This window comes from Tachyglossus aculeatus, chromosome 17 (assembly GCF_015852505.1).
Source record: "Tachyglossus aculeatus isolate mTacAcu1 chromosome 17, mTacAcu1.pri, whole genome shotgun sequence".
Lineage (NCBI taxonomy): Eukaryota > Metazoa > Chordata > Mammalia > Monotremata > Tachyglossidae > Tachyglossus > Tachyglossus aculeatus.
Genome location: NC_052082.1, coordinates 56,976,175 through 57,003,835, shown reverse-complemented (window position 1 = coordinate 57,003,835; position 27,661 = coordinate 56,976,175). Strand labels below are relative to the sequence as shown.

Genomic DNA, 27,661 nt, shown 5'->3' with positions numbered 1-27,661 from the left:
AGGGGAGCAGTGTGGCCTAGTGGAAAGAGCACGGACCTGGGAAATCTGGGTTCTAATCCTGACTCTGTCAGTGACTGCTGTGCGACCTTGAGCAAGTCACTTAACTACTCTGTGCCTCAGTTTCCTCATCCGTTAGTGAGGATAAACTCCTACTCCCTCCAGGACATAGACCGGGAGCCCGGAGTGGGTCAGAGACTGTGTCCAATCCGATTACCTTGTTTCTTTCACCCCCAGTGCTTAATACAGTGCTTGCCAAGCAGTAAACGCTTCACTACCAAATGAATAATACTAATAACAATTGAGGGAGGGGCAGGAAGGTATCCCAAGGAGGTGAGGATATTGGAGAGAGGTCGTGTTATGGCCAAAGGACTCTCTGGGGAGAACTCCAGCCTCATCCCTCTAATGATCCACACTTGCCTGACCAGCCAGCCAACGAGCCCAGCTTAGACCGCCTGACGCCCCTTTGCAGTGGAAACTCTGGTCCAGGAAGCCAGGACTCCTGTGATTCCGCAAGGTAGGTGCTTGGGGACCAGGCGGGAGGCCCCGGAGGATGGGCCAAGGAGGGGGACACGGCTCGGGGGGACCCGGGCAGACAGGGCTGGTACTGAGGGCGGGCCGGCCTCTGCATATCACTGCCCGCGTCGCCTCAGGATTAACCACCATGTTCACCTCCTGGGTGCAACCTTCTCCACATGCTGACTTCCACCTTCCAGGGGAAGTAAGAAAATAATGGCAGGAAACCTCACCTGGCTTCTTCTCCACCCAACTGTGGAGGCCTAACCTCATCCATCCCACCAGCGGCAGGACAGTTGCTCCACTGAGCCCCAAGGGACTGAACACTGCGCTCTTCTAGCCCCACTATGCTTATTACCCTGTTGTAATGTTGCCCGTCTCATCTTTCTTCTTGTGGGCCTGCGGCCACCCCCCCCCCCCCCTTCCCCGCTTTACCCTGAGACTGTGAGACCCTTGGGGCCAGGGACCATGTCTAGTTTTAGACTGTGAGCCCACTGTTGGGTAGGGACTGTCTCTATGTCGCCAACTTGTACTTCCCAAGCACTTCGTACAGTGCTCTGCACACAGTAAGCACTCAATAAATACGATTGATTGATTGATTCATCCATGTAGTCTTTTCTCGGCCCGCGTTGCACCGAGCGGGCGCTTAATAAATACTATCGCAAGGCATCTTCACTATGGTCTTGGGAGGTATCTGATCGGCTTTGGGACCTTGGTAGAAAGGGGGAGGCCCAGGGAGTTGGGATGGGCACTCCCCCGGTGAGTTGGCTTAGTGCCCTCCCTGCCCAGGGAGGTGGTAGCGGTGGGAGATGGGCTGAAGGAAGGAAAACGGGGACCAGAGACTCACTACACCTGGAGAAGCAGCGTGGCTCATTCATTCATTCATTCATTCATTCAATCGTATTTATTGAGCGCTTACTGTGTGCAGAGCACTGGACTAAGCGCTTGGGAAGTACAGATTGGCAACATATAGAGACGGTCCCTACCCGACAGTGGGCTCACAGTCTAGAAGGGGGAGACAGAGAACAAAACAAAACATATTAACAAAATGAAATAAATAGAATATGTACAAATAAAATAAATAAATAAATATTCATTCATTCAATCGTATTTATTGAGCACTTACTGTGTGCAGAGCACTGTACTAAGCGCTTGGGAAGTACAGGTTGGCAACATATAGAGATGGTCCCTGCCCAACAGTGGGCTCGCAGTCTAGAAGGGGGAGACAGAGAACAAAACAAAATGTATTAACAAAATAAAATAGAATATGTACAAGTAAAATAAATAAATAAGGAGTAATAAATCCGTACAAACACATATACATATATACAGGTGCCGTGGGGAAGGGAAGGAGGTAAGGCAGGGGGGATGAGGAGGGGGAGAGGAAGGAGGGGGCTCAGTCTGGGAAGGCCTCAGTTCGGACTGCAGGAGTCCAAAACAGAACTCCTGCAGTCATTCAATCATATTTATTGAGCGCTTATAGAGGGCAGAGCACTGTACTAAGCACATGGGACAGTGGAAAGAGCCCGGGCTTTGGAGTCAGAGGTCATGGGTTCCAATCCCGGCTCCGCCACCTGGCAGCTGTGTGACTTTGGGCAAGTCACTTCACTTCTCTGGGCCTCAGTTCCCTCATCTGTAAAATGGGGATTAAAACTGTGAGCCCCCCATGGGACAAGCTGATCACCTTGTAACCTCCCCAGCGCTTAGAACAGTGCTTTGCACAGAGTAAGAGTTTAACAAATATACCATCATTATTATTATTATTACCAGTCCACTTCAACACCTCCCCCCTTCCTTGACTGCACATATGCACTGGCCATCTTGAGGTTTTCATGGGGTCCATTTTAAAATATCCCCAGTGATGGCCATCTTTGGATGGGGGGTTCTGGAGGCAAGCTACTAGACACCAACCTGAGACAATTCTTTAGCTCCGCTACCAGCCCTGTGAGCCTAAGAAACTCCTCATTTGAGAGGAGGAGCCAGGGATGTTGGCACTGAGGAGACCAAGTGCTTATCACCGGAGCGGGAATGGGAGCGGGAATGGGAGGCAAGATGGAGAGATTTGTTCCCTGGCTCTCCAGAGCAGACCACTGCCCTCACGGGAACAAATAATGAAGCAGTTTCCTCTGAAAGGCGGACTGCCAAGAATTGCTTCCCAAGGAATTTACCTTAGTACTTTGGTATATTTCCAATTTGCCCATTCAATGCTTAATCTGCTATTTTATCCTTAAATGTACTTCAACTTCTGCTCCAGCTTCCTGCTCTATTTGTAAATCGATCCTGTCTGTCTCCCCCGTTGGACTGCAAGTTCCTCACGGGCAAGGTAGAGAAGCAGTGTGGCTCGGTGGAAAGAGCCCGGGCTTTGGAGTCAGAGGTCATGGGTTCAAATCCCGGCTCCGCCAATTGTCAGCTGTGTGACTTTGGGCAAGTCACTTCACTTCTCTGGGCCTCAGTTACCTCATCTGTAAAATGGGGATTAACTGTGAGCCCTACGTGGGACAACCTGATCTTTTAGACTGTGAGCCCACTGTCGGGTAGGGACTGTCTCTATATGTTGCAAACTTGTACTTCCCAAGCGCTTAGTACGGTGCTTTGCACACAGTAAGCACTCAATAAATACAATTGATGGATTAATTGCTCACCTTGTAACCTCCCCAGTGCTTAGAACAGTGCTTTGCACATAGTAAGCGCTTAATAAATATTATTTTAAAAAAAGGGTAACATGCATCTGAGTTTCGCCCTCGAAAGGCAGACTGCCAAGAATTGCTTCCCAAGGAATTTACCTTAGTACTTTGGTATATTTCCAATTTGCCCATTCAATACTTAATCTGCTATTTTATCCTTAAATATACTTCAACTTCTGCCCTAGCTGCCTGCTCTATTTGTAAATCAATCTTGTCTGTCTCCCCCGTTAGACTGCAAGTTCCTCACGGGCAAGGTAACATGCATCTTGGTTTCGCCCCCGAAAGGCGGACTGCCAAGAACTGCTTCCCAAGGAATTTACCTTAGTACTTTGGTATATTTCCAATTTGCCCATTCAATACTTAATCTGCTATTTTATCCTTAAATATACTTCAACTTCTGCCCTAGCTGCCTGCTCTATTTGTAAATCAATCCTGTCTGTCTCCCCCGTTAGACTGCAAGTTCCTCACGGGCGAGGTAACACGCGTCTTGGTTTCGCCCTCACCAAATTGTCAATAAATCTCAATCAATCAATCATATTTATTGAGCACTTACTATGTGCAGAGCACTGTACTAAGCACTTGGGAAGTACAAATTGGCAACATATACAGTCCCTACCCAACATTGGGCTCACAGTCTAAAAGTCTCACCAATTGATAGGTTGACTGATTGCCTTGAATGCTTTGCTTTGTGGAGAGAGCACTGATATCAGCGCTTCTGAGTACGGCAGACCAAGATCCTCGTCCTCAAGGAGTTTGGAATCTATAAATTATGGGTGGAAGTGATAAAGTGTAAATAGACATAGAGTGGAGGGCGGTTGGGAGAGTATTTCAGTGCTTAAGTAACACAGAAGTGCTTGAGTGCGGTTTTCTCAACTGCAAAATGATGATTAAATCCTCCCTCCTCGACTGTGAGCTCCGTGTGGGGCAGAAAATGTGTCCAAAGTAATAGACCGGTATCTATCCCGGCGTTTAGAACAGTGCTTGACACATAGTAAGCACTTAACAGATACCATAAAAAAAAGTGGGGGCTGTAGGGAATATAGGCTGGGATGATAAGAGATGAATCAGGGAAGACTTCCTGAAGGTGTGATTTCAGAAGGGCCTTGAAAGTGGGATGAGCGGGAGAGGAGCGACGATCGGTGGGGCGCGGGGAGTTCTGAATCCACCTCCGAGACAGGAGGAGGAGAGAATTCGAAGGGATGGGGTGAAAACGGAACAACTCTTGACCCTCCACAGGTGAGTTAACCTACTTAAGACCTGTAGACGGCACAGATGCAATTAAGCAGGTGGTGGAGGCCCCTAATTGGGCTAATTGAAAAGATCCTCCTGGGTCCCAAGAAATTGGAAATGGAAGCTGGCCTGAAAACATGGTCCTGGAGGCCTGAATCTCCCCGTCTTACCTCCTTCCCCTCCCCACAGCACCTGTATATATGTTTGTATGCATTTATTACTCTATTTATTTTATTTTGTTAATATGTTTTGTTGTTATTACTCCATTTATTTTATTTGTACATATTTATTCTATTTATTTTATTTTGTTGATATGTTGGGTTGCCTGTCTCCCCCTTCTAGACTGTGAGGCCGCTGTTGGGTAGGGACCGTCTCTATATGTTGCCGACTTGGACTTCCCAAGCGCTTAGGACAGTGCTCCGCACACAGTAAGCGCTCAATAAATACGATTGAAGGAATGAATGAAAGGGAGCAGAGTCCGGCTCCCCTTCCCAAAATTCCCCTGCCTTCTGAGCTTGAAAGAAACTCCGTGGCCTGGGAAAAGATGGGTGAGTCCTTGGTGGAATTTCTGCCTTCCTCATCTCTCCTCCCAACATCTTTCACTCCCTCCTTTCTCTCCCACTTTTTCTTTTAATGGCATTTATTAAGCGCTTACTATGTGCAAAGCACTGTGCTAAGCGCTGGCACTGTTCTCTTTTTTGGCCACTCTTTCTCCCTCCCTCCAGGACGATAGCCAGCCTTGACCCGGACTCATTGCTTCCTGGAAACCTACCAGGGCTCCGCACACAGTAAGTGCTCACCAACTGTCAGCTGTGTGACTTTGGGCAAGTCACTTCTCTGTACCTCAGTTACCTCATCTGTAAAATGGGGATTAAAACTGTGAGCCCCCCGTGGAACAACCTGATCACCTTGTAACCTCCCCAGTGCTTAGAACAGCGCTTTGCACATGGTAAGCACTTAACAAATACCATTATTATTATTATTACATACAATTGATTGCTTATATAAAGCTTCTCCTTGCTTCCCCTCTCTCCTCATCTCATCAGAGAAGCAGCGTGGCTCAGTGGAAAGAGCGTGGGCTTTGAAGTCATGGGTTCAAATCCCGGCTTTGCCGATTGTCAGCTGTGTGACTGTGGGCAAGTCACTTCACTTCTCTGTGCCTCAGCTACCTCATCTGTAAAATGGGGGTGAAGACTGTGAGCCCCACGTGGGGCAATCTGATCACCCTGTATCCTCCCCAGCGCTTAGAACTGTGTTTTGTGCATAGTAAGTGCTTAGTAAATGCCATTATTATTATTATTCTTATTTATCATAGAAGCAGCATGGCTCAATGGAAAGAGCCCGGGCTTTGGAGTCAGAGGTCGTGGGTTCAAATCCCGGCTCTGCCAATTGTCAGCTGTGTGACTTTGGGCAAGTCACTTCACTTCTCTGTGCCTCAGCTACCTCATCGGCAAAATGAGGATGAAGACTGGAAGCCCCCCGTGGGACCTTGTATCCTCCCCAGCACTTAGAACAGTGTTTGCACATAGTAAGCGCTTAATAAATGCCATCATTATTATTATTATTATCAGAGAAGCAGTGTGGCTCAATGGAAAGAGCCCGGGCTTTGGAGTCCGAGGTTATGGGTTCAAATCCCGGCTCTGCCAACTGTCAGCTGTGTGACTTTGGGCAAGTCACTTCACTTCTCTGGGCCTCAGTTCCCTCACCTGGAAAATGGGGATGAAGACTGTGAGCCCCCCGTAGGACAACCTGATCACCTTGTAACCTCCCCAGCGCTTAGAACAGTGTTTTGCACATAGTAAGCGCTTAATAAATGCCATAATTATTATTATCAGAGAAACAGTGTGGCTCAATGGAAAGAGCCCGGGCTTTGGAGTCCGAGGTCATGGGTTCAAATTCCAGCTCTGCCAACTGTCAGCTGTGTGACTGTGGACAAGTCACTTCACTTCTCTGTGCCTCAGCTACCTCATCTGTAAAATGGGGGTGAAGACTGGGGGCCCCACGTGGGACAATCTGATCACCTTGTATCCTCCCCAGCGCTTAGAACAGTGTTTTGCACATAGTAAGCGCTTAACAAATGCCATTATTATTATTATTATTATTATTATTATCTCCACCATCAGGAGCAAAACTCAGCTCTGCGAAGCGCTTAGCACAGCCACGAGCCTATGACGCCCCCTTCTGGAAACTACAGCTCCAGCCGCGATGACGACTTCAACAGCAAGGAGGGAAAGAAATGGGTAAGATTGGGATTCAGGAATAATAATAATAGCATTTATTAAGCGCTTACTATGTGCAAAGCACTGTTCTAAGCGCTGAATAGCAGACAACAGTTCTCCACCTTCCCCCGCCGGGGCCTGGAACCCACCCGGACCAGGGGAGCAATGGATTAACTTCCGCAGACCAATCCCCCAGGCTGCAGGTCCTTAGTAATAATTACGGTATTTAATAATAATAGTAATAATAATTTTGGTATTTGTTAAGCGCTTACTATGTGCCAAGCACTGTTCTAAGCGCTGGGGAGGTTACAAGGTGATCAGGTTGTCCCACGGGGGGCTCCCAGTTTTCATCCCCATTTTACAGATGAGGGAACTGAGGCACAAAGAAGTTAAGTGACTTGCCCAAAGTTACACAGCTGAGTTGGCGGGGCCGGGATTTGAACCCATGACCTCTGACTCCAAAGCCCGGGCTCTTTCCACTGAGCCACGCTGCTTCACTTGAGTGCTTACTGTGTGCTGAGCTCTGTTCTGAAGCACTGGGGTAGATACGAGGTAATCAGGTTGGCCCACGTGAGGCTCAGTTTAATCCCCATTTTAGAGGTGAGCCCGGCTCCGCCAATTGTCGGCTGTGTGACTTTGGGCAAGTCACGTCACTTCTCTGGGCCTCAGTTACCTCATCTGTAAAATGGGGATTAAGACTGTGAGCCCCATGTGGGACCACCTAATCACCTTGTAACCTCCCCAGCGCTTAGAACAGTGCTTTGCACACAGTAAGCACTTAATAAATGTCATTATTATTATGAGGGAACTGAGGCACAGAGAAGTGGCTTGCTGACAGGTGGTGGAGCTGAGATTGGAACCCACGTCCTCTGACTCTCAAGCCCGTGCTTTCCACTGAGCCACGCTGCTTTTGAAAGCAGGGATGATGCCTACCTATTCTACTATATGGTACTCTCCCAAGCGCTTAGCACAGTGCTTGGCACCTAGTAAACTCCCAACACCATCGACTGCACCTTTCGGGGATCACCAAACATCCTTCTGCCCAGTGCTCAGTACAGTCCATTGCAGTGAGGAGGTATTCAGTAAGTGCTGTAACTGCTACCAGTGGCAAGGAAAACAAAGCAGGAGGCCCTATGAGGGTGGGGATTGCCTCGATCTGATGCCGAATGGTAATAATAATAATAATAATAATAATAATAATAATAATAATAATAATAATTGGCATTTGTTAAGCGCTAAGTGCAAAGCACTGTTCTAAGCACTGGGGAGGATACAGGGTGATCAGGTTGTCCCATGTGGGGCTCAGTCTTAATCCCCATTTTACAGATGAGGTAACTGAGGCCCAGAGAAGTTAAGTGACTTGCCCAAGATCACACAGCAGACGTGGTGGAGTTGGGATTCGAACCCATGACCTCTGACTCCAAAGCCCGTGCTCTTTCCACTGAGCCACGCTGCTTCTCTTGGTACTTTCCAAGCGTGTAGTACAGTGCTCTGCAATCAATCAATCACTCGTATTTATTGAGCACTTACTGTGTGCAGAGCACTGTACTAAGCGCTTGGGAAGTACAAGTTGGCAATATCTAGAGACAGTCCCTACCCAACAGTGGGCTCACAGTCTAAAATAGTCTGCACATAGTAAGCACTCAATGATGATGGCATTTAAGTGCTTACTGTGTGCCAAGCACTGTTCTAAGCGCTGGGGGGATACAATCAATCAATCGTATTTATTGAGTGCTTACTGTGTGCAGAGCACTGTATTAAGCGCTTGGGAAGTACAAGTTGGCAACATATAGAGACAGTCCCTACTCAACAGCGGGTATTCAGGTTGTCCCACGTGGGGCTCACAATCTCCATCCCCGTTTTACAGATGAGGTAACTGAGGCTCAGAGAAGTGACTTGTCCAAGGTCACACAGCAGACATGTGGTGGAGTCTGGATTCGAACCCATGACCTCTGACTCCAAAGCCCATGCTCTTTCCACTGAGCCATGCTGCTTCTCTAAGCCACACTTAATAGGACCGAATAATAATGATGGCATTTATTAAGCGCTTACTATGTGCAAAGCACTGTTCTAAGCGCTGGGGAGGTTACAAAGTGATCCGATTGTCCCACAGGGGGCTCATAGTCTTAATCCCCATTTTCCAGATGAGGGAACTGAGGCCCAGAGAAGTGAAGTGACTTGCCCACAGTCACCCAGCTGACAATTGGCGGAGCTGGGATTTGAACCCATGACCGCTGACTCCAAAGCCCGGGCTCTTTCCACTGAGCCACGCTGCTTCTCTAAATCCCAGGCTGAATAATAGTCGGCCTCCTTCGAGGTGGAATTTTTGTAGGGGTGAGGGGGTCCCCCGAAACGACGGATGGAGCCAGCCCAAATCCCCACCAGAGAAGCAGCGTTGCTCAGTGGAAAGAGCCCGGGCTTTGGAGTCAGAGGTCGTGGGTTCAAATCCCTGCTCTGCCAATTGTCAGCTGGGTGACTTTGGGCCAGTCACTTCACTTCTCTGTGCCTCAGTTACCTCATCTGTAAAATGGGGATGAAGACTGTGAACCCTCCGAGGGACAACCTGATCACCTTGTAACCTCCCCAGCGCTTAGAACAGTGCTTTGCACATAGTAAGCACTTAATAAATGCCATTATTATTATACCAAGTAGGACGACTTGGGGGCTTATTATTATTATTAACCCAAGGGGGCTAAGCTGAGAAGCAGCTTGGCCTAGTGAATAAAGCATGGTCCTAAGAGTCAGGGGGGCATGGGTTCTAATCCCACCTCTGCTACTTGTCTGCTGTGTGACCCTGGGCAAGTCACTCACGGTCTCTGGGCCTCAGTTACCACATCTGTAAAATGGGGATTAAGACTGTGAGCCCCATGCAGGACAGAGACTGTGTCTAACCTGGCAAATTTATACCTCCACCAGTGCTTGGCCCATAGTAAGTGCTTAAATAGCATTATTATTTATTATTATGCGGTGGCCCTCTGGGGCTTCGACCTGCCTGCCTGCGGGAAGTCTGGAAACTGAATTCCCAATAGGGGACTATGAAGCAGCGTGGCTCAATGGAAAGAGCCTGGGCTTCGGATTCAAGAGGTCATGGGTTCAAATCCCCGCTCTGCCACTTAGTGTGCCACTTCCCCCTTTTAGACTGGGAGCCCAGTGTTGGGTAGGGACCGTCTCTATATGTTGCCAACTTGGACTTCCCAAGCGCTTAGTACAGTGCTCTGCACACAGTAAGCGCTCAATAAATACAATTGATTGATTGTGTGAGTTTGGGCAAGTCACTTCACTTTCTGTACCTCAGTTACCTCATCTGTAAAATGGGGATTAAGACTGTGAGCCCTATGTGGGACAACCTGCAGACCTTGTATCAACCCCCCCGCCAATGCTTAGAACACAATATGTGCACCATATGCACACCATAAGCGCTTAACAAATGTCATTATTAATTGTGTTATGGGAAGGGGTTAGGGTCTAAGATCCCACCCCCACTGTTGGCAGGTGCTAAAGGGAAGAGACCTTCTCTAGATGTTGCCAACTTGGACTTCCCAAGCGCTTAGTACAGTGCTGTGCACACAGTAAGTGCTCAATAAATGATTGAATGTTTGTATGTATTTATGACTTTGTACATATTTATTCTATTTTATTTTGTTAATGTTGAAGGAATATGTTTGTATGTATTTATTACTCTATTTTATTTGTACATATTTATTCTATTTTATTTTGTTAATATGTTTTGTTTTCTGTCTCCCCCTTCTTCTAGACTGTGAGCCCACTGTTGGGTAGGGACCGTCTCTAGAGGTTGCCAACTTGGACTTCCCAAGCGCTTAGTCCAGTGCTCTGCACACAGTAAGCGCTTAATAAATACGATTGATTGTGTGACTTTGGGCAAGTTGCTTCACTTCTCTGTACCTCAGTTACCTCATCTGTAAAATGGGGATTAAGACTGTGAGCCCTATGTGGGACATCCTGCAGACCTTGTATCGCCCCCCCCCACCACCCCCAGCGCTTAGAACAGTGCTTTGCACACCGTAAGCGCTTAACAAATGCCATTATTATTAATTATGTGTGTTATGGAAGAGGAGGGGGTTAGGGTCTAAGATCCCACCCCCCAATGTGGGCAGATGCTAGACGGACGAGACCGTCTCTAGATGTTGCCAACTTGGACTTCCCAAGCGCTTAGTACAGTGCTCTGCACACAGTAAGCGCTCAATAAATACGATTGAATGAATGAATATATGTTTGTATGTATTTATTACTCTATTTTATTTGTACATATTTATTCTATTTTTTATTTTGTTAATATGTTTTGTTTTGTTGTCTGTCTCCCCCTTCTAGACTGTGAACCCACTGCTGGGTAGGGACCGTCTCTAGATGTTGCCAACTTGGACTTCCCAAGCGCTTAGTACAGTGCTCTGCACACAGTAAGCCCTCAATAAATACGATTGAATGAATGAATGAATGAAAGAGGAAGTTTCCACTACAGCGTCCCTGGCTGGTTGTCGGCGGTGAGATTAGGGTAAGGTAAGGTGAGCCCCCCCACAAAAAAATCACAGCTGCTTTATTGACATAATTTTGAGGGGGTGATCATCTGTTAATACAGTAACTTCCTTAATGCAAAAGCCTCGCACCCGCGCTTGTCTTTAAAAGTGACGTGATGCCGAAATAAATTAAGGAAAACGGCCGCCCCTTTCCCGAAGCACCGTCTCATTTCATGTTCTTCACGAAATCCTCGCCTTTCTTGATGGACGCTTTCAGCTCCGGGATGGCCTCGGCCACCATCTTCTCTTCGAAAGGAGAGAGCTTGCCCATGCCCAGGTTCTTCTCGATGCCCTTTTTCTGGAAGGTGGAATAATAATAATAATAATGATGGCATTTATTAAGCGCTTACTATGTGCAAAGGAGGGAGGGAGAGAAGACGCCACCTCAAATGAAGGTCAAGCCGGGGTTCCGGATCCTGCCGGGCCTCACCCATAATAATAATAATAATAATAATGGTATTTAAATGCTTACTATGTGCAAAACACTATTCTAAGCGCTGGGGAGCTTACAAGGTGATCAGGTTGTCCCACGGGGGGCTCACAGCTTTAATCCCCATTTGACAGACGAGGGAACTGAGGCCCAGAGAAGTGAAGTGACTTGCCCAAAGCCACATGGCTGAGTTGGAGGAGCCGGCAGGATTTCCTCCAGGATCTCCTCCAGGAGGCCTTCCCAGACTGAGCCCCTTCCTTCCTCTCCCCCTCGTGTCCCTCTCCATCCCCCCATCTTACCTCCCTCCCTTCCCCACAGCACCTGTATATATGTATATATGTTTGTACATATTTTTTTACTCTATTTATTTAATTTATTTGTACATATCTATTCTATTTATTTTATTTTGTTAGTATGTTTGGTTTTGTTCTCTGTCTCCCCCTTTTAGACTGTGAGCCCACTGTTGGGTAGGGACTGTCTCTATGTGTTGCCAATTTGGACTTCCCAAGCGCTTAGTACAGTGCTCTGCACATAGTAAGCGCTCAATAAACACGATTGATGATGATGATGATTTGAACCCATGACCTCTGACTCCAAAGCCCGGGCTCTTTCCACTGAGCCACACTGCTTCCCTACGGCAATGGCAGGGATCGGGAGCCGGCAGGAGGGTTTAGGGTTTAGTCTTTTAGACTGTGAGCCCGCTGTTGGGTAGGGACTGTCTCTACATGTTGCCAACTTGTACTTCCCAAGCGCTTAGTACAGTGCTCTGCACACAGTAAGCGCTCAATAAATACGATTGATTGATTTTTTAGGGAAGGGAGGGCTTAGGCATTTCTGGGAAAGATGGCCATGGCTTTGGTGGAGGATTCTTCATGGGGGCTCTCTTAAATTATAAACCTGTGGTTGTTTATACAGTGGGCCCCTTCACGCTAATCTGGGGGCACGGGGGGCGATACCCAAATACCCGTTAGACTGGCTGCTACTGTCTGGGCCCGGGCCCCTGGTAAGAGAACTCCTCTGGGCCTCAGTTCCCTCATCTGTAAAATGGGGATGAAGACTGTGAGCCCCTCGTGAGACAACCTCTGTGCCTTTGGGCAAGTCGCTTCGCTTCTCTTTGCCTCAGTTACCGCATCTGGAAAATGGGGGTGATGACTGTGAGCCGCACATGGGATAATGATAGGTATGGATTTGTTAAGCAGTTCTGTTGCCAACTTGCTTAGTACAGTGCTCTGCACACATTAAGCGCTCAATAAATACAATTGATTGATTGATTAAGCGTTGACTATATGCCAAGCACCGTTTTAAGCGCTAGGGTAAATACAGGGTAAGCAGGTTGTCCCTTGTGGGGCTCACAGTGGGACAACCTGATGGCCTTGTTATCTCCCCCGGTGCTTGGAACAGTGGTTGGCACATAGTAAGCGCTTACCAAATACCATCATCATCATGGATGATGTATATGTATATATGTTTGTACATATTTATTACTTTATTTATTTGTACATATCTATTCTATTTATTTTATTTTGCTAGTATGTTTTGTTTTGTTGTCTGTCTCCCCCTTCTAGACTGTGAGCCCGCTGTTGGGTAGGGACTGTCTCTATGTGTTGCCGACTTGTACTTCCCAAGCGCTTAGTACAGTGCTCTGCACACAGTAAGCGCTCAATACGATTGATTGATTGATTGTAACCTCCCCAGTGCTTAGAACAGTGCTTTGCACATAGTAAGCGCTTAATAAATGCTATTATTATTATTGTCGAAGCAGTGTGGCCTAGTGGGAAGAGCGTGAATCTGGGAGTCAGTGGACCCGGGTTCTAATCCCGACTCTGCCTCTGTGACCCCCCCTACCTTCTCCGTGCCTTGGTTTCCTCATCTATAAAATGGGGATCCAACACCTGTTCTTCCCCCTGATTAGACTGTGAGCCTCACGCGAGTCAGGATCAGCGTCTAATCTGATAAGCTGCTATCTACCCCAGCGCTTAGCACAGCGCTTGGCACCCAATAAGGGCTCAACTCCTTTGGGCTTCAAGCCTTCTAACTCAGCTCGGCCCGTGATAAGGCCGGGAAAGGGGCTGCCCATTCTGCTGCACTGCATTCTCCCAAGCGCTCAGTACAGTGCTCCGCACATAGGAAGCGCTCAATAAACGCACTTCCTGATCCGTCTGTTTCGCCCTAGAAGGTTCTGTGTCACGCGGGACGGCTGGGGGTCTGGCTGCCAAGTTTACCATCCTCCGGAGAGGCAAGATTGTCGTGGGCACCACCCTTTTTTTTAAAACCTAATAATAATAATATAATAATAATAATGATGGCATTTGTTAAGCGCTTAAAATGTGCAAAGCACTGTTCTAAGCGCTGGGGAGGTGACAAAGTGATCTGATTGTCCCACAGGGGGCTCAGTCTTAATCCCCATTTTCCAGATGAGGGAACTGAGGCCCAGAGAAGCGAAGTGACTTGCCCACAGTCACACAGCTGACAACTGGCGGAGCTGGGATTTGAACCCCCGACCTCTGACTCCAAAGCCCGGGCTCTTTCCGCTAAGCCACGCTGCTTCTCATCATCATCATCATCAATCGTATTTATTGAGCGCTTACTATGTGCAGAGCACTGTACTAAGCGCTTGGGAAGTCCAAATTGGCAACACATAGAGACAGTCCCTACCCAACAGTGGGCTCACAGTCTAAAAGGGGGAGACAGAGAACAAAACCAAACATACCGACAAAATAAAATGAATAGGATAGATATGTACACGTAAAATAAATGAGTAATAAATATGTACAAGCATATATCCATATATACAGGTGCTGTGGGGAAGGGAAGGAGGTAAGATGGGGGGATGGAGAGGGGGACGAGGGGGAGAGGAAGGAAGGGGCTCCCAGGATGAATAATACTCAGCCTCCTTCGAGGTGGAATTTTATACAGTGCTCTGCACGCAGTAAGCGCTCAATAAATACGCTCGAATGAATCCCAGGGGCTTTTCCAGCTGTCCTGGAGCCGGTGACCCCTGCCCCCACACCTACCCCAAGCAGCAGAGGCGTGGAGAAATAGGAGCACTCCGTTTCTTCAGACCGGACGAAGGAACACTCCACGACGCCCTCCCGGCCGTTCAGGGCGTCCACCACGGAGAAGACGAAGCGAGCCCCGGCGTAGGCCATGGACAGCGTGGCGGACCCTGCGGGCGTGAGACCAGGTCAGCGGGGGCGAAGGGGCCAGCGGGTCGGGGGGCCGGACGGAAACCCACACAGACCCGTGGACGGGACCCCTCCGGGGGAGCCTAGGCGCTCAAGCTGTAATTCTATTTGTTCTATTTTGACACCCGTTGGCCTGCTTTGTGTTGTCGTCTGTCTCCCCCTTCTAGACTGTGAGCCCGCGGTTGGGTAGGGACCGTCTCTAGATGTTGCCGACTTGGACTTCCCAAGCGCTTAGTACAGTGCTGTGCACACAGTAAGCGCTCAATAAATACGAATGAATGAATGAATGAGCCAGACCACTCTCCGCTCTCGAGATGAACTGGCCGCCTGTGAGCCCTTTTATCATCATCAATTGTATTTATTGAGCGCTTACTGCGTGCAGAGCACTGAGCCCACTGTTGGGTAGGGACTGTCTCTATATGTTGCCAACTTGTACTTCCCAAGCGCTTAGTACAGTGCTCTGCACACCGTAAGTGCTCAATAAATACATTTGATTGATTGGAGTCTGGTCTGAGGCCTGGGGTCAGTCACTATGCCCCTTGGAGGGCTTTAACTACGCCAAACCGTTCGCCTCGGGCCCCGGGGTCCATGCCCTCTCTTTCATTCATTCAATCATATTTATTGAGCGCTTACTGTGTGCAGAGCACTGGACTAAGCGCTTGGGAAGTCCAAGTTGGCAACCTCTAGAGACGGTCCCTACCCAACAGCGGGCTCACAGGCTAGAAGGGGGAGACAGACGACAAAACACATTAACAAAATAAAATAAATAGAATAAATATGTACAAGTAAAATAGAGTAATAAATACGTACAAACATCTATCCGTATATACAGGTGCTGTGGGGAGGGGAAGGAGGTAAGGCGGGGGGGATGAGGAGAGGAAGGAGGGGGCTCATTCAATCGTATTTATGCCCTGGAGGTCTTCCCAGACTGAGCCCCCTCCTTCCTCTCCCCCTCCTCCCCCTCTCCATCCCCCCTGCCTTACCTCCTTCCCTTCCCCAAAGCACCTGCATATGTTTGTATGTATTTATTACTCTATTTATTTATTTTACTTGTACACATCTATTCTATTTATTTTATTTTGTTAATATGTTTGGTTTTGTTCTCTGTCTCCCCCTTCTAGACTGTGAGCTGGCTGCTGGGTCGGGACCGTCTCTATACGTTGCCAACTTGGACTTCCCAAGCGCTCGGTACAGTGCTCTGCACACAGTAAGCTCTCGATAAATACGATTGATTGATTGATTGATTGATTGCCCGGGCCGCCCCCTTGGGACCCACCTGCTCCGGCTTTAGCCTTGACCACTTCCGTCCCGGCTTCCTGGATTCGGCCCGTGAGGGCTGTTAGCTGGTCCTGAGGGAAGTCGACTTTCGGGGTACACTGAAAAAGGAAGAGCAGGTCAGGGGCCGCCCCCGCCCCAGCTTGGTTATCATAAGAGCGCCAGTGGCCAATATTTACTCCCTCCCACGCCCTCCACCTACACTGTTGGACAACTAGACGCCCCTTCTCGGCACTGTTATTTCAGCCCCAGGGATTTTCCAATCAATCAATCAATCGTATTTATTGAGCGCTTACTATGTGCAGAGCGCTGTACTAAGCGCTTGCTTTCCATTCATAGAGCGGGTGTCCTGGCATCACCCTGGGCTCATCCGACCCCGGGGCTCGAGGGGGATGAATGGCAGCCCCCTTCCCCTCTCCGTTCAGGTAGAAGGACCCTGTGGGCAAGGAACGTATTGCCTCTTGGTCTTAATAATAATAATGATGATGGTATTTATTATTATTTACGTTGCCAACTTGTACTTCCCAAGCGCTTAGTACAGTGCTCTGCACACAGTAAGCGCTCAATAAATACGATTGATTATTAAGCGCTTACTATGCGCTTCAAGGCCCTACTGAGAGCTCACCTCCTCCAGATTGAGCCCCATCCTTCCTCTCCCCCTCCATCCTCCCCGCCTTACCTCCTTCCCCTCCCCACAGCACCTGTATATATGTTTGTATGTATTTATTACTCCATTTATTTATTTTATTTGTACATATTTACTCTATTTTATTTCGTTAATATGTTTTATTTTGTTCTCTGTCTCCCCCTTCTAGACTGTGGGGCTGCTGTTGAGTAGGAAGCATCTCTATATGTTGCCAACTTGGACTTCCAAAGCGCTTAGTACAGTGCTCTGCATACAGTAAGCGCTCAATAAATACGATTGAACGTGCAAAGCACTGTTCTAAGCACTGGGGAGTTTACAAGGCGATCAGGTGGTCCCACAGGGGGCTCACAGTCTTCACCCCCATTTTCCAGATGAGGGAACCGAGGCCCGCAGAAGTGAAGCGACTTGCCCAAGGTCACACAGCTGGCAACTGGCAGAGCCGGCATTTGAACCCACGACCTCTGACTCCAAAGCCCGGGCTCTTTCCCCTGAGCCACGCTGCTTCTCCGAAGGTACTGCACTACGCGCAGGGGTGGAGACGAGCATATCGGGATGGACGCAGTCCCCGTCCCACACGGGGTTCACGCTCTTAATGCCCGTTTTACAGATGGGGTCGCCAAGGCACAACAAGGTGACTCGCCCTAGGCCACAACGCTCTATCAGACAGACGTCGGCCGGGGCAGGGCACTTACTGGCCGCCTTTGGTGTACATTCAGGTACTACTACCGTTCCCCTGTCCCCCCGGGGCCCTTCGGATCCCCCGCACCTGGGAGATGAGGGGAATGATAGTCTTCCCCGCGTGGCCGCCGATGACGGGAACGTTGACTCGGGCCGGATCCAAGCCCTGGAAGACGAAGGGCAACGGCACAGGTTCATCGTTGGGGTGGAACTCGCGTACAAAGCCCCCTCTCCCGACCCCGGGAATTTCCCGGGCTGCCCTCCGTGAACCAGCCAAAGAGCCCCCGCCACCCGTCTCCGTCCCACTAGGCCTGACACTGAGAAAACCACCGGCGACAGGATCGGCTCACCTTGAGTTCGGCCACGAAGGTGTTGGCCCGGACGATGTCCAGGGTGGTCACGCCGAAGATCTTGTTGGGGTTGTACACGCCGTGCTTCTTGAAAACCTCTGACGTGATCGGGATGGTGGAGTTGACCTGGGGAGGCCAACGGGGAAGTCACTGTCCCTCCTTCATTCATTCACTCGTAATAATAATAATAATAATGATGGTATTTATTACGCGCTTACTCTGTGCAAAGCACTGTTCTAAGCGCTGGCGAGGTTACAAGGTGATCAGGTTGTCCCACGGGGGGCTCACAGTATTAATCCTCATTTTCCAGATGGGGGAACTGAGGCCCAGAGAAGTGAAGTGACTTGCCCAAAGTCACACAGCTGACAGTTGGCAGAGCTGGGATTTGAACCCATGCACTCTGACTCCAAAGCCCGGGCTCCTTCCACTGAGCCACGCTGTTTATATATAAATCTATCTATCTATCTATCTATCTATATATATATATATATATATATGTCTGTACATATATGTTGCCAATTTGTACTTCCCAAGCGCTTAGTACAGTGCTCTGCACATAGTAAGCACTCAAAAAATACGATTGATGATGATATATATATATATATGTCTGTACATATATGTTGCCAATTTGTACTTCCCAAGCGCTTAGTACAGTGCTCTGCACATAGTAAGCGCTCAATAAATACGGTTGATGATGATGATGTACATATTTATTACTCTATTTATTTTACTTGTACATATCTATTCTATTTTATTTTGTTAGTATGTTTGGCTTTGTTCTCTGCCTCCCCCTTTTAGACTGTGAGCCCACTGTTGGGTGGGGACCGTCTCCATATGTTGCCAACTTGGACTTCCCAAGCGCTTAGCCCAGTGCTCCGCACACAGTAAGCGCTCAGTAAATACGACTGATTGATTGATTGACGGCCGGTTTCCGGCCCACACCCTAACGGTTCCGCTGTTGTAGGTTTTCCGTCCTCCTGGGAAGGGGCTGGGGGAGAGGGGGTGCTTACCGGGTTAGCGATGATGCAGACCGTGGCTTCCGGGCAGTGCTGGGCGCAGGCGGCCGCCAAGGTGGCCACGATGGTCGCGTTGGTGTTGAAGAGGTCGTCCCGGGTCATGCCTGGGGACGGCCAAGCGGGTCAATCCGGAGCGGGCCCGGAGCAAGCCGGAGAAGACCTTCCCTCTCCGCTGGGAGCTCGGAAGCCCGGTTACCTCGTGCGTGCTGGGAGGGGGACCTCTCCCCTGCCTTGTCATCGGGGGCGGACCCCAACCCAAAGGGCCCAAGGCAGTCACCCACCGCGCTGAGGGGAATTCATCATCATCATCATCAATCGTATTGATTGAGCGCTTACTGTGTGCAGAGCACTGGACTAAGCGCTTGGGAAGTACAAATTGGCAACATATATGTACAGACACATATATATATATATATATATCATCATCATTCGTATTTATTGAGCGCTTACTATGTGCAGTAAGAGACAGTCCCTACCCAACAGTGGGCTCACAGTCTAAAAGGGGGAGACAAAGCCAAACGTACTGCAAAATAAAATAGAATAGATATGTACAACTAAAATAAATAGAGTAATAAATATGTACAAGCATATATACATATATACAGGTGCTGTGGGGAAGGGAAGGAGGTAAGGTGGGGGGGATGGAGAGGGGGAGAGGAAGGAAGGGGCTCAGGCTGGGAAGGCCTCCTGGAGGAGGTGAATTCGCACGTGGAGGGGGTCGGCGTGAAGTGTGGGAGAGGGGGAGCCCCCGCCCCAAACCCCCACCTGGCTTTCGGGGGACTCCCGCAGGAATCACCACCACGTCGCAGCCTTTCAAGCAGTCGGGCAGCTGCTCCGGTCCCAGGTAGCCTGAGGAAAGACAGAAGTCAACTTCAAACTCCCCCCGCCGAAGCCGACACGATACACGGCTGCGGACCACCTGTAGACAGACCACTACAAGTTGCTTCGGGGACAAGAGAGGCCCCAAATCACAGAGGTCCCCTGGACGATGCGCTTTTAGGGCCCCGCTCTGCCTGCCGGCCTACGGTACGTACCGCTGACGACGAAGGTAAGGCTTTATTTGCTTTCCGAGAGTCCCGTCGCCACCGCCGGTTATTCATCATCATCAATCGTATTTATTCAGCGCTTATTGTGTGCAGAGCACTGTACTAAGCGCTTGGGAAGTCCAAGTTGGCAACATCTAGAGACAGTCCCTACCCAACAACAGTGGGCTCACAGTCTAAAAGGGGGAGACAGAGAACAAAACCAAACATACTAACAAAATGAAATAAATAGAATAGATATGTACAAGTAAAATAAATAAATAAATAAAGTAATAAATATGTACAAACATATATACAGGTGAGCGGACTCAGGTTGACCGAGGGACAGACCGTGTTCTCCTCGGGGCAGAAAGCTACGTGTCTCCCTAGTCGCAACTCGGTCTGAGCGTCTGCAGTAGTACAGTGCTCTGCACACAGTAAGCACTCAATAAATACGATTGATTGATTGATTGATTGATTGCAGTGAAAGATCTAGTGCTCGTGAGAAGCTGCGTGGCTCAGTAGAAAGAGCCCGGGCTTTGGAGTCAGAGGTCAGGGGTTCAAATCCCGGCTCCACTTGTCCGCTGTGTGACTTTGGGCAAGTCACTTCACTTCTCTGAGCCTCAGTTCCCTCATCTGGAAAATGGGGATGAAGACTGTGAGCCCCCCGGGGGGACAACCTGATCACCTTGTAACCTCCCCAGTGCTTAGAACAGTGCTTTGCACATAGTAAGCGCTTAATAAATGCCATCATTATTATTATTATTAGTCAATTCACTCCTTCCCCACAGCACTTGTATATATGTATATATGTTTGTATATATTTATTACTCTATTTATTTTACCTGTACATATCTATTCTATTTATTTTATTTTGTTAGTGTGTTTGGTTTTGCTCTGTCTCCCCCTTTTAGACTGTGAGCCCACTGTTGGGTAGGGACTGTCTCCATATGTTGCCAACTTGGACTTTCCAAGCGCTTAGTACAGTGCTCTGCACACAGTAAGCGCTCAATAAATACGATTGATTGATTGATCTGGGCCACGGTTCCCTCAGCCAGCCAACGGGGACGAAGACTGCGAGCCGCGTGATGCCTATCCTGATTCATTCATTCATTCAATCGTATTTACTGAGCGCTTACTGTGTGCAGAGCACCGTACTAAGCGCTTGGGAAGTCCAAGTTGGCAACATATAGAGACGGTCCCTACCCAACAGTGGGCTCACAGGCTAGAAGTCAGTCCCGATTGACTTGGGTCCACCCCAGTGCTTGGTACAGTGGCCGGCACGTAGTAAGCGCTTAATAGTTTCAAAAAAAAAAGGAAGACGAGGTCACGCTACCTTTCACAATGGCTCGGGTCTCGATGTGGCTCAGGTCGGCTGCTACCCCGGGCGTGTGAGCGATGTCATACAGGGTCAGGCGGCTCACCAAGGGGCTGTTCTTCAGGAGGAGGGAGAGGGGCTGCCCGATGCCGCCCGCGGCCCCCAGCACGGCCACTTTAGCATGGTTCTGGAACGAAACACGGAGATGGGGCCTGAGAAGGGTTCATCAGGCAGAAACTCCTCACCCTGGGCTTCAAGGCTGTCCATCACCTCGCCCCCTCCTACCTCACCTCCCTTCTCTCTTCTCCAGCCCAGCCTGCACCCTCCGCTCCTCTGCCACTGCTAATCTCCTCCCCGTGCCTCGTTCTCACCCTTCCCGCCATCGACCCCCGGCCCACGTCCTCCCCCGGGCCCGGAATGCCCTCCCTCTGCCCATCTGCCAAGCTCGCTCTCTTCCTCCCTTCAAGGCCCTACTGAGAGCTCACCTCCTCCAGGAGGCCTTCCCACACTGAGCCTCTTCCTTCCTCTCCCCCTCGTCCCCCTCTCCATCCCCCCATCTTACCTTGTTCCCTTCCCCACAGCACCTGTATATATGTTTGTACATATTTATTACTCTATTTATTTATCTTACTTGTACATATCTATTCTATTTATTTTATTTTGTTAGTATGTTTGGTTTTGTTCTCCATCTCCCCCTTCTAGACTGTGAGCCCGCTGTTGGGTAGGGACTGTCTCTATGTGTTGCCGACTTGTACTTCCCCAGCGCTTAGTACAGTGCTCTGCACACAGTAAGCGCTCAATAAATATGATTGGTTGATTGATTCCCTTATATACCAAAAAGGGGAACAGGGAGGATGGGAGGCGCTTACAGAAGCCACACAGCCTGGTGGGAGTCAGAAGGACCCGGGTTCTAATTCTGACTCCGCCACCCCTCTGCCGGGGGACCTTGGGTAAGTCACTTCACTCCTCTGTGCCTCAGTTCTCTCATCTGGACAACGGGGATGAGGACTGTGAGCCCCACGTTGGACAACCTCATTAGCTTGTATCTATTCCCCTTCTAGACTGTGAGCCCACTGTTGGGTAAGGACCGTCTCTAGATGTTGCTAACTTGGACTTCCCAAGCGCTTAGTACAGTGCTCTGCACACAGCAAGCGCTCAATAAATACGATTGATTGATTGAAGTGGCGGAGCCGGGATTAAAACCCAGGTCCTCGGACTTTCAGGCGTGTGCTCTTTCACCCGGCAGGCAGGGATCAGAGAAGCAGCGTGGCTCTGTGGAAAGAGCCCGGGCTTGGGAGTCGGAGGTTGTGGGTTCTAATCCCGCCTCCGCCCCTTGCCTGCTGTGTGACTTTGGGCAAGTCACTTCAGTGGGCCTCAGTTCCCTCATCTATATAATGGGGGTGAAGACTGTGAGCCCCACATGGGACAACCTGATTACCTTGTATCCCCCCCAGCGCTTAGAACAGTGCTTGGCACATAGTAAGCGCTTAACAAATGCCATCATTTTATTTTTATTTTATTATTGGAAACCAGGGGTCCTGTCTCCGAGAGGCCTCAGCTCTACCAGCTAGGCCGCAATGCTTCACCTTGGCAGCAACTCATCCATCCCCCCCGCCCCCCACACACACCCGTGGACTGATCCATTTATCCTTGACACCCCCCCACCCCCTGGACTGATCCATTTCTCCTGACACCCCCGCCCCGTGGACTGATCCATTTCCCCCTGACAACCCCCCCCCGTGGACTGATCCATTTCCCCTGACAACCCCCCACCCGTGGACTGATCCATTTCCCCCTGACACTCCCCCCCCCCACCCGTGGACTGATCCATTTCCCCTTAATAATAATAATGGCATTTACTATGCGCTTACTATGTGCAAAGCACTGCTCTAAGCGCTGGCACCCCCAACACACACCCGTGGACTGACCCATTTCCCCCTGACACCCCCCCCCACCGTGGACTGATCCATTTCCCCGACAACCCCCAACCCGTGGACTGAACCATTTCCCCTTAATAATAATGGCATTTATTAAGCGCTTACTATGTGCAAAGCACTGTTCTAAGCGCTGACACACCCCCCACACAGTCATGGACTGATCCATTTCCCCCTGACACCCTCCCACCCCCCCGTGGACTGATCCATTTCCCCGTCACCCCCCCCCACGCGTGGACCTATTCCTTTCCCCTTAATAATAATGGCATTTATTAAGCGCTTACTATGTGCAAAGCACTGTTCTAAGCGCTGAGCACTGTTCTAAGCACTGGCACCCCCCACACCCGTGGACTGATCCATTTCCCCCTGACACCCCCCAACACACACCTGTGGACTGATCCATTTCCCCTTAATAATTATAATGGCATTTATTAAGCGCTTACTATGTGCAAAGCACTGCTCTAAGCGCTGAACACTGTCCTAAACGCTGGCACCCCCCCCCCACACACACACCCGTGGACTGATACATTTTCCCCTAATCCCCACACCCGTGGACTGATCCATTTCCCCCTGACACCCCCCCCCACACACCCGTGGACTGATCCATTTCTCCCTAACACCCCCCCACCCGTGGACTGATCCACTTCCCCTTAATAATAATGGCATTTATTAAACACTATGTGCAAAGCACTGCTCTAAACGCTGAGCACTGTTCTAAGCGCTGGCACCCCCCTACACCCGTGGACTGATCCATTCCCCCCTGACACCCCCCCACCCACCCGTGGACTGATCTATTTTACCTTGTCACCCCCCCCGACCCGTGGACCGATCCATTTCCCCTTAATAATAATAGCATTTATTATGCGCTTACTATGTGCAAAGCACTGTTCTAAGCGCTGGCACCCCCACCCACCCGTGGACTGATCCATTTCCCCTTAATAATAATGGCATTTATTAAGCGCTTACTATGTGCAAAGCACTGTTCTAAGCGCTGAGCACTGTTCTGAGCGCTGACACCCCCCCACACACACCCGTGGACTGATCCATTTCCCCTTCATAATGGCAATTAAGCGCTTACTATATGCAAAGCACTGCTCTAAGCGCTGAGTACTGTTCTAAGCGTTGACACCCCTCCCACACACGCACCCGTGGACTGATCCATTTCCCCTTAATAATAATGGCATTTATTAAGCGCTTACTATGTGCAAAGCACTGTTCTAAGCGCTGAGCACTGTTCTGAGCGCTGACACCCCCCCACACACACCCGTGGACTGATCCATTTCCCCTTCATAATGGCAATTAAGCGCTTACTATATGCAAAGCACTGCTCTAAGCGCTGAGCACTGTTCTAAGCGTTGACACCCCTCCCACACACGCACCCGTGGACTGATCCATTTCCCCTTCAAAATGGCAATTAAGCGCTTACTATGTGCAAAGCACTGTTCTAAGCGCTGGCACCCCCCCCACACCCGTGGACTGATCCATTTCCCCTTGACACCCCTCTCCATCCCCCCCCATCTTACCTCCTTCCCTTCCCCACAGCACCTGTATAGATGTATATATGTTTGTACATATTTATTTCTCTATTTATTTATTTTATTTGTACACATCTATTCTATTTCTTTTATTTTGTTAGTATGTTTGGTTTTGTTCTCTGTCTCCCCCTTTTAGACTGTGAGCCCACTGTTGGATAGGGACTGTCTCTAGATGTTGCCAATTTGTACTTCCCAAGCGCTTAGTACAGTGCTCTGCACATAGTAAGCGCTCAATAAATACGATTGATGATGATGATGATGATAATGACACCCCCCCACACACCCGTGGACTGATCCATTTCCCCTTGACACGCCCCCTCGTGGACCGACCCATTTCCCCTCGACACCCCCACTATGGACGGATCCATTCCCCGAGGGACACCTGTCACCCGTGGGCGGATCCATTCTCCCCCCCCAACCCCCCCCCGGCGTGAGACACATTCCACCCGCGGACTGACAATCATAATAATAACAATAATAGATAACAGTAATCCATTCCCCGCCCGTGGACTGATCCATTTATCCCTGACACCCTCTTCCCCCCCCCCTTCCCGCGGTGGACTGGTCCATTTACCCCCGACTCCCCCCGCGGCCCGCGGATGGATTCTCCCCCTGCCCTGCGGCCTCGAGAGGGTGCGACCTATTTATTATCACCTGGGCCGAGGTGGTGAGGCCGCGGCGGAGGGCGAGGGCGGCGGGGCGGGCGAAGGAGGACAGCATGGCCGGGCGAGTGCGGAGCAAGAAGAGGCCTGTGACTCCAACGACCTCCACTACTGCAGCCTGTAGCGCCAAACCACGCGAGATTTGACCCCCATCCCCACCTGCACCGCTATGGCCCCCTCTCCAATCTCGCGAGATTAGCCCTCGCCCCCCTCCCAGTCTCGCGAGACTAGCCCTCGCCCCCTCCACCTCTCGCTCCCCTCCATCACGCCCTTGCCGGGACATAATCTCGCGAGAGTTGGCAACGCCGGAGCGTCGAAACCATAGCAACCGGATGCTGAGGCGACGGCGGGGAGGCCGAGCGTAAGGCCTGGGCGGCCCAGGGGAAGATGGCGTAGGGGAAGGATGGAAAGCGGGGGGTGGGCAAAGAAGACAATAATAATAATAATAACATTTGCTAAGCGCTTACTATGTGCCAAGCACTGTTGTAAGCGTTGGGAGGGGATACAAGGTCATCAGGTTGTCCCACAGCCTTCATCCCCATTTCACAGCTGAGGGAACTGAGGCCCAGAGAAGAATAATAATAATAATGGTGGATTTTGTTAAGCGCTTACTATGTGCTAAGCACTAGTCTAAGCACTGGGAGGGGATACAAGGTCATCAGGTTGTCCCACAGCCTTCATCCCCATTTCACAGCTGAGGGAACTGAGGCCAAGAGAAGAAGAATAATAATGGTGGGTTTTGTTAAGTGCTTACTATGTGCCAAGCACTGTTCTAAGCGCTGGGAGGGGATACAAGGTCATCAGGTTGTCCCACAGCCTTCATCCCCATTTCACAGTTGAGGGAACTGAGGCCCAGAGAAGAAGAATAATAATAATGGTGGATTTTGTTAAGCGCTTACTATGTGCCAAGCACTGTTCTAAGCGTTGGGAGGGGATACAAGGTCATCAGGTTGTCCCACAGCCTTCATCCCCATTTCACAGCTGAGGGAACTGAGGCCCAGAGAAGAAGAATAATAATAATGGTGGATTTTGTTAAGCGCTTACTATGTGCCAAGCACTGTTCTAAGCGTTGGAAGGGGATACAAGGTCATCAGGTTGTCCCACAGCCGTCATCCCCATTTCACAGCTGAGGGAACTGAGGCCCAGAGAAGAAGAATAATAATAATGGTGGATTTTGTTAAGCGCTTACTATGTGCCAAGCACTGTTCTAAGCGCTGGCGGGGGGGATACAAGGTCATCAGGTTGTTCCACAGCCTTCATCCCTATTTCACAGCTGAGGGAACTGAGGCCCAGAGAAGAATAATAATAATGGTGCATTTTGTTAAGTGCTTGCTATGTGCCAAGCACTGTTCTAAGCACTGGGAGGGGATACAAGGTCATCAGGTTGTCCCACAACCTTCATCCCCATTTCACAGTTGAGGGAACTGAGGCCCAGAGAAGAATAATAATAATGGTGGATTAAGTGCTTGCTATGTGCCAAGCACTGTTCTAAGCACTGGGGGGGGGGGGGGAATGCAAGGTCATCAGGTTGTCCCACATCCTTCATCCCCATTTCACAGTTGAGGGAACTGAGCCCAGGGAATAATAATAATAATAATGGCATTTATTAAGCGCTTACTCTGTGCAAAGCACTGTTCTGAGCACTGGGAGGGGATACAAGGTCATCAGGTTGTCCCACAGCCTTCATCCCCATTTCACAGTTGAGGGAACTGAGGCCCAGAGAATAATAATAATAGCATTTATTAAGCGCTTACTCTGTGCAAAGCACTGTTCTAAGCGCTGGGGAGGTTACAAGGTGATCAGGTTGTCCCACAGGGGGCTCACAGTCTTAATCCCCATTTTACAGATGAGGGAGCTGGGCTCAGAGAAGTGAAGTGACTTGCCCAAAGTCACACAGCTGACAATTGGCGGAGCTGGGATTTAAACCCATGACCTCTGACTCCAAAGCCCGTGATTTTGTTAAGTGCTTACTATGTGCCAAGCACTATTTTAAGCGCTGGGAGGGGATACAAGGTCATCAGGTTGTCCCACAGCCTTCATCCCCATTTCACAGTTGAGGGAACTGAGGCCCAGAGAAGAAGAAGGATAATGGTGGATTTTGTTAAGTGCTTACTATGTGCCAAGCACTGTTCTAAGCACTACAGGAGGTTACAAGATCATCAGGTTGTACCACAGCCTTCATCCCTGTTTCACAGCTGAGGGAACTGAGGCCCAGAGAATACTAATAATAATGGTGGGTTTTGTTAAGCGCTTACTATGTGCCAAGCACTGGTCTAAGCGCTGCAGGAGGTTACAAGATCATCAGGTTGTCCCACAGCCTTCATCCCCATTTCACAGTTGAGGTCACTGAGGCCCAGAGAAGCAGCATGGCTCAGTGGAAAGACCAGGGGCTTTGGAGTCAGAGGTCATGCGTTCAAATCCCAGCCCCGCCA

The 27,661-nt window shown here is 49.7% G+C and overlaps 2 protein-coding genes across 3 annotated transcripts in view; one reads left to right on the top strand and one right to left on the bottom strand.

The window, feature by feature from the left end:
• Positions 1-11,177: 11,177 nt before the first annotated feature.
• MDH2 (malate dehydrogenase 2) lies at positions 11,178-25,347 on the bottom strand. The gene is made up of 9 exons (XM_038759562.1): positions 25,222-25,347; positions 21,117-21,285; positions 19,524-19,607; positions 18,753-18,862; positions 17,743-17,868; positions 17,481-17,558; positions 16,070-16,169; positions 14,623-14,774; positions 11,178-11,476 (listed from the first exon to the last, which is right to left on the bottom strand). The coding sequence occupies exons 1-9, from the start codon at positions 25,285-25,287 to the stop codon at positions 11,345-11,347; spliced, it is 1,017 nt and encodes a 338-aa protein (XP_038615490.1). The 5' UTR covers positions 25,288-25,347; the 3' UTR covers positions 11,178-11,344.
• Positions 25,294-27,661, top strand: part of STYXL1 (serine/threonine/tyrosine interacting like 1) — a 36,915-nt gene continuing 34,547 nt past the window's right edge. For both annotated transcript variants that reach the window (XM_038759560.1, XM_038759561.1), the window contains exon 1: positions 25,294-25,590. The gene's annotated coding sequence lies outside the window, so the exon portion shown is untranslated. The remainder of the gene's footprint in view (positions 25,591-27,661) is intronic.

Excerpts from the sequence above, each read along its gene's own strand:
- MDH2 (XM_038759562.1), bottom strand. The coding sequence starts at position 25,287 with ATGCTGTCCTCCTTCGCCCGCCCCGCCGCCCTCGCCCTCCGCCGCGGC. Across the intron at positions 14,775-16,069 it reads CAAGGCTAAAGCCGGAGCAG|GGTCCGCCACGCTGTCCATG; the intron begins GTGGGTCCCAAG and ends TCACGCCCGCAG. Across the intron at positions 11,477-14,622 it reads CCACGCCTCTGCTGCTTGGG|AAAAAGGGCATCGAGAAGAA; the intron begins GTAGGTGTGGGG and ends TCCACCTTCCAG.